Here is a 12,516-nt window from a genome sequence, read left to right on the forward strand (position 1 = left end):
CTGTGTTTGCTAGGCCCTGGCATAGTCTCACAAGAGACAGCTATATCTGGGTCCTTTCAGCAAAATCTTGCTAGTGTATGCAATGGTGTCAGCGTTTGGAAGCTGATCATGGGATGGATCTCTGGATATGGCAATCACTAGATGGTCCATCCTTTCGTCACACTTCCAAATTTTGTCTCTGTAACTCCTTCCATGGGTGTTTTGTTTCCTATTCTAAGAAGGGGCAAAGTGTCCACACTTTGGTCTTCATTCTCTTGAGTTTAATGTGTTTAGCAAATTGTATCTTATATCTTGGGTATCCTAAGTTTCTGGACTAATATCCACTTATCAGTGAGTACATATTGTGAAAGTTCCTTTGTGATAAGGTCACTTTTTAATGTTCTATTCATTCTTTCTACCTGCCCTGAACTTTGGGTAGGCTGGTGAGTAAATAGAACAGTGTCTAAGAGGTCAATAAGGTCCTTAGGGTTCTCCGAAAATGGGACATTTTTTGTCCTCCAATTATAGAAGTTGGCAGCATCAAAGGGCCTGCAGTGGTGAGGTTGATTTCCATGTTGGTCTGCTGGCCCCATTGCCTGTAGAGGCAGAGCAATGGAGTCTGCTTCTAGCCCTCTAGAGTCAGAGGACACAATGCACCTACTTCTCGTGCCCTGTGCAGATCCTCCTTCTGACCCCAAAGCTGATGCCACTGAGGCAGGTGGCAGGGTTGGAGCTAACTCCAATTGTTCCCCACCACCCTGTGGCACAGGCACAGGGTGTCTTTGGGGTACTATCCTGTAAAACAGGGTAGGAAGGAGCTGTTGGTCTAGGAGGTTCTTTGCTCATTGGTCACCAGGGTTGGAACTGTTCTTGTTGATGAAAAAAATGTTAGCAAGGGAAAAGAGGAAAGGCTTAATGCAAGATGGAGGGTTAGTAACTAAATCCTTCCAGACTACTATATAGGGGATGTGATCAGGGTACCCTTGATTCTTTTGAAATGCTTTAGCAGCAGGGTGCCCTTGAGCTTTTTGAAACACTTAATCTTCTACTGCCAATAATGTGGAGAAAAGGAAGGCCTCCAGCGACCATCCAACATCTAGAGCCAGCCATTCCGAGCTGCAATAAATGGCCATCTTCCCTTTCTCCTTATCCAAAGAAAGGTTATGAGCCCTAGCCTTAAATTCCTTAAAATGAGTCAAAATAAGATTGAGGGGGCGAGAGGCAGTCTGTCCCATGGCATCTGTCACAGTCCAATGCAGACAAAGACCAAACAACAAAAGAATCAGAACAGACAGACATAGAAAAAATAGCTGCTCTGCAACTGGAAACAAAAGCGGCACAGAAAGGAAAGTAACTGATGGTGGAACTCTCCGTCTTCCACCAAAACTTCCTCTGATGGGTGCGCACCTCATCCACCTGCAGGGGGGTGGGGTGGGGCGTCTCCTTGACCCCTGCAGCTGTGACCCTCCAGTGCTTCCACTCCCTGCTGCATATACTGACACTTCAAGACTTTTTCTTTTTCCAAAAAAAACAAAAGTAAGAACAGACAGGGACAATACACAAAGACACTAGAAACTTACTGGCCAGTGCCAGACCCTCCAGCTAGGTCATGGGACTCCGGATTTCCAGGCCAACACCCAGATCAACAGACCCCCAAAGTGACCACCAGGAACCACAACTCTGATGCGAGCACACAAGACTCTTTGTTCAGGCTTGAGGCTAGGCCACAAGCCTTCCTTATGCAACAGGATAGGAGAGCTGCTCCAAGATCTAGAGGAAAGGGATTTATAAAGGAAAAAAACTGCAAGCTGGAGTTTCCAAGCTTTGGCATTACATGAGAGGGTAAAGGGATGTTGGCCTTTAAGCTGATTGTTCACAACATTTGGTCAAACCAAAAGGAGGGGCCATACATCAAAAAGGGGCATCTTGACCTGGGAATGACTTGTGTTTTCTTAGCCCACTCTGTTGTTATCTGCAGCTGCTGTGTCTATTTGCAACTGCCAGACACATTTCGTGTTTTTCTCAGAACTCCAGGGTGGGGGCCATGCCTCTCTGAGGGCAAGTCAACCTAAAATGGAGTCTGAAAAACGAAATTCAGTTTATTCTGCTACTTTAACCCCTTCGTCTGCTTAGGTGTCCACCCACCCTTGCCTTCTTGGTTCAGTCACACTAGTATCTTCTGCTCTTCTTTGCCAGCATGTGCCTTCCTCACAGTTTTTCTCTTTTGTTTTCCCACATGTTTCTCTTTGCTTTGAGCTTTCTTCTCAAAGATGTCTTCATGGCTTCCATCTTTTGTTTTGAGGACTCTTCCTAACCATTTTCCCTGGTACTGCAACCTATTCCCCATGCCCTTCTCTTTCTGGTTTTTGTTTGTTTGTGTGTTTGTCTATATTTTCACCAGCATGTTGTTTCAAATACATAGTATTTCCTTGTGCATTGTCTGCTTCTCCATTTCACACTGGACTTTAAGCTGTCCAAGAACAGGGATTTTTGTCTGTGTCTTACATTATTAGAATCCTAGTGCCAAGCCCCAGAACCTTACATACTAGAGAGGCATTAATTATAGTTAATGAATAAGGGAGGTAGGCATATTGCATGGTCTACTTGGATCTCAGCTGGAAGTATTCTCTTGAACTTTTGAAACCTTATACATTTTTTAATTATTTCCTCTATTACATAAAATGTGCTAGAGAAAGTTTGTGTCCTGGACATTCAAGATTTATTTTCTCACTAATCATATACTTTATGATGAGGAAATAAGGCCTTCAGATTATTAAATTCTGAATTTCTTTTGCTGTAATCCTAATTAAATGATTTTTTTAAAAAACCAGTATTTTGTAACATTTATTTTTAAAAATTGAGTATGTGGCTACAGCAGATCTGAAGTATAGGTACCTAAATATGTATATAAGAAATGAAATATGCTTATAAGAACCTTTCATTTATGTTACTGCTTATAAAATTTTTACTACACTGTTGTCATTACCACTCAAACTTTATATTCAAAGATTTCTTGCTTATTATTTATTTCTTTAGATTTTCATTTAAAAGCATTAAAATTATCTGGTAATGAACACTGGTAAGCGCTGATATGAGGGGCATAATGAGAACAAGTATGGGTGAAGTGTTTAAATGGGAAGATTAACTAAAACCAGTTTGTCAGGACACTCGCTTCTCTAGACTAAGGCCAGGCACTAACAGTACTGATGCTCTGGGGACAGGTTTTGCTTTTTTCAACATTGGCCATAAATGCTTAAAGTTGAGAAGTAAGATACTATATTATACCTTTAAGATTATTATTTCTCTGAGTGTTTTTCTTTTGTGTTAAAGAATATAATGAGCTCTTTATATCTGTGGGAAACATTTCCCTAAAGAAATTTAGTGTTTCATTATTGAAACACTTCCACGTCTTCTAAAAGGCACTGTAGATATTTTAATTGTGGTTAACCTTATAGTTAATAGGTCCCTTCAAAATTATTTCAGTTTAGAACCACTTTATCTTACATCTTATCTTCCTTCTCTAAATTCTGACAGTCTACGGAACCTACTTTAAATTCTGACACCTTAAACACAAAACCTTGGGACTGAAAGGATTTTTTAAGTTTACACATATTTAATATGTATCTTTTTCTGTGTATGAGTGTGCTGTCTCCATGTATTTATATGCTCCATGTGCATGCCTAGTTTCTATGGTTGCCAGGGTCCGATCCCCTAGAACTAGAGTTATGGATGGTTGCGAGCTGGAGTTATAAATGGCTGTGAACCGCCGCATAGGTTCTGTGAATTGAACCTGGATTCTCTGCAAGACCAACAAGAGCTCTCAACTCCTGAGCTGCCTCTTCAGGCTGTTCCTATTGCCTGTGAATGCATGTGCATATGTGATCCCATGCATGCCACGGTGTTCAAGTGAAGGTCAAAGGAGGTGGTGTTCTGCCAACTTTATGTGGGTTTGGAGGTAGAACTCAGGTCTCCAGATTAGTGCCACGAACACTTCATAAGTCCTTGCTGAGTCACTTTGGCAGATCCTGAAGGAGCTCTTCAGGGTCTTTAACAGGAACATCTAACTCATCATTACTAAAAACATTTGGCTTATCTTTTTCTATTATATGTATTTCAAAATAGAAATTATTACCAATTTTATATATTATGGATAAAGTTTCATATTCCTACATTTCTAGACTTTAATAAGTATGTACAATGAAATATCTAGCCCCTCATTTTCCCTTCTGTCTTCTATTATGTCTCCTCAACTTGGCAGCCTCCACTGTGTATGTGTGTGTGTGTTCTTGCACGCAAGAACATGTGTGTTTTAATAATCTAAGTTTAGTTAGCATTCACAGCTATGGAGCCATCCAGTGCAATATGGGAAACCTAGCAGTGGCTACATCCTCAGTAATGATTCTTTTTTCATCAACTATTTTTTGTCATTAGCTTCTTACTCCAGGGTGGGACCTGGACACCATCTACCCTTATCCTCTCTGGTATTTGGCTGGTGTATTAGTCAGGGTTCTCTAGAGTCACAGAACTTATGGATAGTCTCTATATAGTAAAGGAATTTATTGATGACTTACAGTCTGCAGCCCAATTCCCAACAATGGTTCAGTAGTAGCTGTGAATGGAAGTCCAAGGATCTAGCAGTTACTCAGTCCCACAAGGCAAGCAGGTGAAGGAGAGCCAGACTCCCTTCTTCCAATGTCCTTATATGGTCTCCAGCAGAAGGTATATCCCAGATTAAAGGTGTGTTCCACCACACCTTTAATCCCAGATGACCTTGAACTCGGAGACGTCCCTGTCATAATCTTCTGGAATCCATAGTCACTATGCCTCAAGATCCAGATCAGAAATTTCTATCTCCCAGCTCTCACTGGTGAGCCTTCTAATTCTGGATTGTAGTTCATTCCAAATATAGTCAATACAGCTGGCTTGATCTTTTTTTTTTTTTTTTTTTTTTTTTTTTTTTTTTTTTGGTTTTTTGAGACAGGGTTTCTCTGTATAGCCGTGGCTGTCCTGGAACTCACTTTGTAGACCAGGCCAGCCTCGAAATCAGAAATCTGCCTGACTCTGCCTCCCAAGTGCTGGGATTAAAGGCCACCACACCTGGCTGGCTGGCTTGATCTTATGTAAGTATCCATAGCTGCTGGAAGTTTTGCAATAGCCTGGTCATGTCCAGAAGCCAGCAGTCTTTTCCAAATGGTCTCTTACATTCTTCTGCCTCATCTTCCATGACATCCCCTGATCCTTGGGGACAGTAGGGTTAGTGTGTATGTCCTGTTAGGGCTGAGCACTTAGACCACTTACCCATCTCTCCATTGATTCCTGCCCACTGCACAAAGATGCTTCTCTGACAAAGTTTGAGAACAGCTGAGGTCAATGTGTGAAGATATTTAGAAGGCAGTTTGACAGTTTGATCATTTAGCAAAATAATAACAACAGGGTTTTCCTTAGGGCCAGTGATTTGTTGGCCACAAGGTTTTGACCAGGACTACAGTTCCAGGAATAAATCCCTTCCTGTGAAGAAGGCCTAAATCACAAAGTAGCTAGTTATCACATAAGTGTCATGGCACTATTGCATTAGTAGGTAAGTATTGCAGCAGGAAGTGTCCAATTCTGATAAGATCATTGATATGACTTCTGGCTGGACGGTATCTTCTAGCACTATAAACAATATCCAGAAGAGAGGACATTTCCCAGTTGATTTGAGATTGATTTCGCCTGTCTTACAGCCAGAATGTCACCTCTCTTTTTCTTATCACAGGAGAACACTGCGCTGCCTAGCTTTGTGTCAACTTGACACAAGGTAGATTCATCAGAGAGGAAGGTGATCCAATTAAGAAAATCTCCATAAGATCAAGCTGCAGGCAAGCCTATAGTGCATTCTTAATTAGTGACTAATGGGGAAGGCTTAGCGCTGATGGTCTTGAGTCTTTTAAGAAAGCAGGCTGAATAAACCATGAGGATCAAGCTAGCAAGCAGCACCTCTTCATGGCCCCAGCATCAGCTCCTGTCTCTAGGTTCCTGCCTTGGTTGAGTTCCTGTTCTGACTTCCTTTGATGATGAAATGTGATGTGGAAGTGTAAGCTTTTGATGCATGAAAACAAACAAACACACACACACACACACACACACACACACACACACACACACCAAGCATGAGCAGTGTTACAGCGCCTTCTCTCAGTTTCAAAGAGCCTTGGAGACCAGTGTGGCTGGGTGAGCTCTGTGAAATGAGCTTGTAAGACTTTTAGGATTTAGGGAAATTTTCTAATAAAACTCTGGGAAGCAGCCAGGTAACACAAAATTATGAGAAGCAAATTAGTCTCAATAACCACGCCAAACAGAAGGGTTTACTTCTGATGTTAAGAATGCATACTGGCCTTGCTGAGCATCTGAGTTCAGTTCCCCGCACTCATATCAGGTGACAGGTCTTTTGGCTTCTGTGGGCAGATATTCATACATACACACACTCAAAAATAATACCTTTTACAAATATTCCCACCATAGATGTGTCGTTGTGCAGTGGGTGGTAACTGCTATGGACCTCATAGCTGATTACAGTGCTGAGCCTAAGTGTCCGTGGAGTGCTCAGCTACAAATGAGACATCTGTCACCTCACCCTGAGGCTCAGAGAACCATCTCAAAGGAGAGGGCAGAAAGAATGTGAGGCACAGAGGTCAGGAGGACTGGACTGCGACTGTCCTCTTAAAGTGACAGGGCAGCTGCATCTGTAAACTTACAGCAGCTTTGGCTGCTTGCATAAGACCAGGTCCACATTGGACCATGGGTGGTAAGGGGTGAGAGCTCGTGGTCCCCACCCCCGACTGAGAGCTGTGGCCAGGTGATGCAGTCAGTTTCTGTTAAGGGTGTGGTTCTGGTGGGTAACTACACTCCATGGCTGATCCAGACATGTATATAGGCAGCACAAATTGGACTCAGTGGGTTGTTTAAATAGAGGGAATAAACGTGGGGATTTTAGAGAGGTGAAGGTAGATCTGGAAAGAATTATGGAAGACTCGGGGGTAATATTATGGATTAATCACATAGTAACAAATGACTCTCTAAAATGCTTGTCAAGTTTTCACTTTATGATTCTCTTATTATTCAACACTGGAGTAAACCCCCAAAACCTGGTCATATATGGTAACAAAAAACCCATTTGTATCAATAATTTTGTTTTAATTTTTCTAGGCAAATGCAATAGGCCGAAGTGCTAAAACTGTCCGGGAATTTCTGGAAAAAAATTACACAGAAGATGCAATTTCAAATGACAAGGAAGCTATCAAATTAGCAATAAAAGCTTTGCTCGAAGTGAGTGACCTTGCATGCTGTGTTCTGAGGATTTGTTTTGGGTTTCTTTACTTTGCTTTGTTCATTAAACACACAATTTCCAGAAGTAGGTTGTTTGCTTATAATGTTGAAGACTCACGCCCAGGGCCACACACACACACACATACCAGGCACATACTGTACCACTGAGCTGTACCCAAATCAGCTGAAGAGGTATTTATGTGTCCTTGCTCCACACTAGGTTGTCCAGTCTGGCGGAAAGAACATTGAACTGGCTATAATAAGAAGAGATCAACCTTTGAAGGTATGTTACTGACCAACGTAGAAATACTACTAGCATAGTTGGATCGACGTTAAAATGCTGTTGGTGCCTGTGAATTGCCATTGCAAGCATGCTACATCCATAGACACCAGAGGCATCTCTGTTTGGGCTGAGAGTTGCTCATCTGCTAGCTTACTGCAAGCAAGGCCATGCTCCTGGCTTTGTGAAGACTTAGAGAGGTGATAAGAGCTTGATACAGATTGCCCACTTATTGTTGATGCCTGTCAGTAGGAACTCTTATAGTCTGCCCACCCAGAGAGCAGGAACTTGTGTTGCCACCACTATATGAAAGGCCTTCATACTTTCTGATCACTGCAGTTTTTCCTCTGGTTCCAAGGCTTTGTGCATCGTATGTGCTACACACTTCAGTCCCGTGTACATCATAAGCATTATCCCACTGAGTTACATGCCTCTGTCCTGTGTGGTGGGTTTTCATCTGATGTCTCTACATTTCACTTGTAAATGCCTTGATCCTCTTTCACATCTCTTTTTAAAATTATTATTATGTATTTTCCTCAATTACATTTCCAATGCTATCCCAAAAGTCCCCCATACCCTCCCCCCCCACTCCCCTACCCATCCATTCCCACTTTTTGGCCCTGGCGTTCCCCTGTACTGGGGCATATAAAGTTTGCAAGTCCAATGGGCCTCTCTTTCCAGTGATGGCAGACTAGGCCATCTTTTGATACATATGCAGCTAGAGTCAAGAGCTCTGGGGTACTGGTTAGTTCATATTGTTGTTCCACCTATAGGGTTGCAGATCCCTTTAGCTCCTTGGGTACTTTCTCTAGCTCCTCCATTGGGAGCCCTGTGGTCCATCCATTAGCTGACTGTGAGCATCCACTTCTGTGTTTGCTAGGCCCCGGCATAGTCTCACAAGAGACAGCTACATCTGGGTCCTTTCGATAAAATCTTGCTAGTGTATGCAATGGTGTCAGCGTTTGGAGGCTAATTATGGGATGGATCCCTGGATATGGCAGTCTCTAGATGGTCCATCCTTTTGTCTCAGCTCCAAACTTTGTCTCTGTAACTCCTCCTCTTTCACATCTTAATTTTAATCTCTAGTATAATAACCTTTTCATACTTCTTGGAAACAATCCTAATATTGCTTTTATGCCTTTCTTCAACCATTATGAGTTAAAATCAGAACAACTTGTCAGATTATTATGCTAGTGGCCTCAGTGGCTTAAGAGCATTTCTTATGTGGTTTCTTGTCCCTGAGGTAGAATTGTTAGCAGTCTCATTCGCCAATAGTTCTTTACATAAAATCATAAAACCTCTCAAAACATGGGAAGCTGTACTAAAATATACTTAGAAGATAGATTTTATATGTGTTTTCCTTTGTGTCTAAGGAAAGTATTTTCAGAAAAAAAATTCATGTCAAATTTAGTAGTATGTAAAATAATGTGCACACACACACGTGTATGTGTGTGTTTTACCACTTTTCCAAAAGATGGAACAAGAAGATAGGACAGCAGCAAAGTTTCAATAAATAAGAGGAATGGGGGCAGGGTCTTGGAGTAGGCCCCCTGCCCAGTCCCACAGAAACAATGGAGTGTAAACACAGGCTGTGGAGATGAGTAGTGGACTAGGTTTTCACCTCTGACAAGACTTTAGGGACAGATACAACAATACCAGAGAAGCTATGAAACCACAGAAGCCAGGGTTGTTTCTTTAGCTATGTCACAAGCATACCTGCTGGGATAGATACACACATACAAGTTATGCATGACTTGGTGACAAGTGACTGGATACAGAGTTATAGTGTCATTCCACATAACATTTCAGCATAGGCTGCACCGTGAGTAGAGCACTTTGATTTAGTAGACCTAGTTTAACATGCTGAGGTGTACTGTCCTGAGTCTACACTCTAGCACATCAATTCGTTTTGCAGGATGACCTTGAGCAAATTTCCCCCATCATTAGCTTTCAGCTTTCTCCTCTACAAAATGAGGCTATTAATTACTCCACCCAAGCATCGCTATATAACCTACCACGATGATACATGCCTGTCATACTAGCACTAGGGAGACCAAAGCAGTGGATCCCAAGATGTAAGCAAGCCATGGCTACTTAGCAAGATCTCCTACCTCAAAGAAGTATGGGACAGGCATAGTTTTAATCCCAGTACCCAGAAGACAGAGTTGGGCCGAGCTCCGTGAGTTTAAGGCCAGCCTGGTTTATATAATGAGTTCCAGGGCAGTCAAGGCTACATAGTGAGACCCTGATTCAAAAACGAAAACAACAACAACAACAACAACAACAACCCACCCCCACACCACCACTAAAATGCTATTAGTAAATGAAATAACATGAAATGGTAGTGTTCTGTGCTAGATTGGTAGATTCTTATTGAATTGTACTCATTTCAATCAGTATAATTAAACAAAAAGGAGATATGAAATATGTTTGTGTTCTTATATACAGAAGTAGAAAATACCACAGTTTGGTTCTTGGCCTGTTTAACCATGTTTCTATAATGTCTAGATAAAGTATCAAGAAAAAATTGGGGGCTGGAATAAAGGGATAATAGTAAACAGAAGGAAAATGTATTTGCTTAAAAGGGGAAAAACACAGAATATTTCTTATGAACGATGTCAAAAGTTTTTTTAAGGGTAGAAATTCAGAAAGAAACCTTGGTGCCCAAATAAAAGATTAAGGATGATAAGCAGGCTCTAGAAATCTCAGCCGTGCTGGAAGAAGTTGGAACTGGCACAGTGAGGTGAGGCATGAGGTTGAGTAGTCTGAAGCTGCAGTCAACTCAGAGCCCTGGGAGAAAGGTGTCTCAGACTCCCCTCCCATTCCACAGGGCCAGCTGACCATCCCTTTCCTCTGTTCGGAAGGACCAGCTATGTCATGCTCAGATCTCCTTGCCTGGTTCATTCTGTGTTCCTAGAACATGGTGTTTACCCCTTTTGGAAACTGTATCCTTACTGTAAGCTTGTCTCAGTTGGGGAGGCCTTCACAGAATTATTGCAGAGTGGATGACTTAAAATGCAATTATTTCTCTCAGCCCTGAAATTCCAGATCAAGTGCCGGCATGATCAGCTTCTAGTAAGGAGTGTCTTTACATACTATCCTCACAGGTGTGTGTATGCACATGCACTCACACTGTCTGTCTGCTCCCTGCCTCCCCCACCCCCACCCCACAATCTGGGCTAGAACTCCTTCCTACCTTCTAATGCATACCCTATAATAGGAAGTAGAGACAGGACAAGAAGTGGCACCAAGCTACAAAACTTAAGGCCCCTACCTTTCCAAGGTTCCACTGTTTTCCAAAAGAACAACACCAGGTTGGCACCAAATGCCCAAAATACCTTAGTCTGTGGGAATCATCTACATGCTAGCCATAGCAATAGCTGAACTATGTAAGAGAAGCACACAGTAGGAGGAAAGAGAGGGAGTTCTCAGAAATCAGCATGACATTTACATGTCACAGGGTGACAGTGTATGTACAGGATGTGTAAGGAAGTATCATGCCCTGCCCTGCAATGCTGCCGGATGTCGCAGGCCTGAATTTAACCCCCTTAGTACAGGTGCATCACTTTGAGGTATTTTGTGGCATTCTGAGGTTATACGATACGAAGTTACAGATAGAAAATATTCAAGTATTGGTATACTTTTTTGATGTTTTCTTTTCTCAGATGTTTAGTGCCAAAGAAATTGAACTGGAGGTGAGTGAAATAGAAAGGGAAAAGGACGAAGCAGAGAAGACAAAGTCAAAGAAGTCAACCTAATGCCAGCGTCACTGGGCGCTGAGAGTTCCCTCCTGAGGTTTTAGAAGAAATCAATGGGTTGGAACCAACCATTGAGCTTTTCTACGTTCATCTTCAAGAATGTCCGTTGTTTTCAAACATAAGTTAATGGGAAGATTTTCTGTAAAATTCCTCAGTTCCACGTAACTCTAATCGTATACTGTAGAGCTTGAATAGAATAGTACTGTTGCTTTTCTTCATACAAGCAAATTCTAGGGGGAAAGAAGATGATTTTTAAAGTTAGTAATGTTTTGAAGTTTGTCTCTTCTCTGTTAGTTAAGGAGCTAGTCATCTCAGAGTAAACAGAACCCTGAGCGGCATTTCTTGGTGAATGGTAAGGACATCAATGTGTTGGTGAGGTGTCAACAATTTGATAAAATCTGTATGTGCTGACTCCATAGGCTAAAGCAGAAGGATTGTAAGTTAGGCATTGTGATAGATGCTAAAAAAAATATAGGGACAAAAATAAGCTCAGATTATTGGTTTTTCTTTTTTAACATAGGATCTCATGTAGCCCGCACTGGCCTTGAAAACCCTCTGTAGCCAGAGGATGACCTTGAACTCCTGATTTTTTTATCTTCACTTTTCAATGGGTAACTCGTCTGTCCCCCCATGCCCAGCTAGACTTAGCTTTTGTCCTTATTACTATATAGCAGGAAGATGGACATTAAGTTACAATCATTTTCATTTGGGATTAATGTAGTGAAATTCTTTATGTCTGCCTTCTATTCTAATTTAGAGGCTCCAATAGAGCTTTAAGGCTGGGTTCCAGATCATACTCATCTTTGTTCTTGCAGCTTGCCTATGGTGTGACTTAATAAATGTTTATAAAGTTGGTAACTTATAGAGTGTCTCCTTCAAAGGGCAGATCATTGGGTAGAGTAAGGGTAGAGTAATTGTCTAGCTACTTGTGAAGAACTCAATTTGTTCATCTCTTTGGCACATGATGGAAGACCACACAGTTAGTGAAAAAAATATAGACATATATGTATATTTGCACATACACATACAAGATGGATTCCTAAGGCAAAACAGGCAAACTTCCAGGAGTGAGAGACAGCATTATCATACAAAAAATATGGCTATAGGAAAGCTGAAGGCACAGTGATTTGAAGTGACCTTCATATACTACTCATCTCATTAGAAACATGCTGAGAAAACATGGAACTGTCCCAA

At 41.7% G+C, this 12,516-nt stretch overlaps 1 protein-coding gene across 3 annotated transcripts in view; it reads left to right on the forward strand.

The window, feature by feature from the left end:
• Nucleotides 1–12,184, forward strand: part of Psma8 (proteasome subunit alpha 8) — a 56,167-nt gene extending 43,983 nt beyond the window's left edge. The window contains exons 5-7 of one of the 3 annotated variants that reach the window (XM_006526294.4): nt 7,165–7,284; nt 7,505–7,567; nt 11,230–12,184. In XM_006526294.4, the coding sequence (XP_006526357.1) occupies nt 7,165–7,284; nt 7,505–7,567; nt 11,230–11,322 (276 nt within the window). In that variant the 3' untranslated portion in view covers nt 11,323–12,184. The remainder of the gene's footprint in view (nt 1–7,164; nt 7,285–7,504; nt 7,568–11,229) is intronic. The other 2 variants (NM_001163609.1, NM_001360823.1) reach the window with 2 other exon arrangements.
• Nucleotides 12,185–12,516: the final 332 nt, after the last annotated feature.

Source organism: Mus musculus, chromosome 18, assembly GCF_000001635.26.
Source record: "Mus musculus strain C57BL/6J chromosome 18, GRCm38.p6 C57BL/6J".
In the NCBI taxonomy this organism is placed as follows: Eukaryota; Metazoa; Chordata; class Mammalia; order Rodentia; family Muridae; genus Mus; species Mus musculus.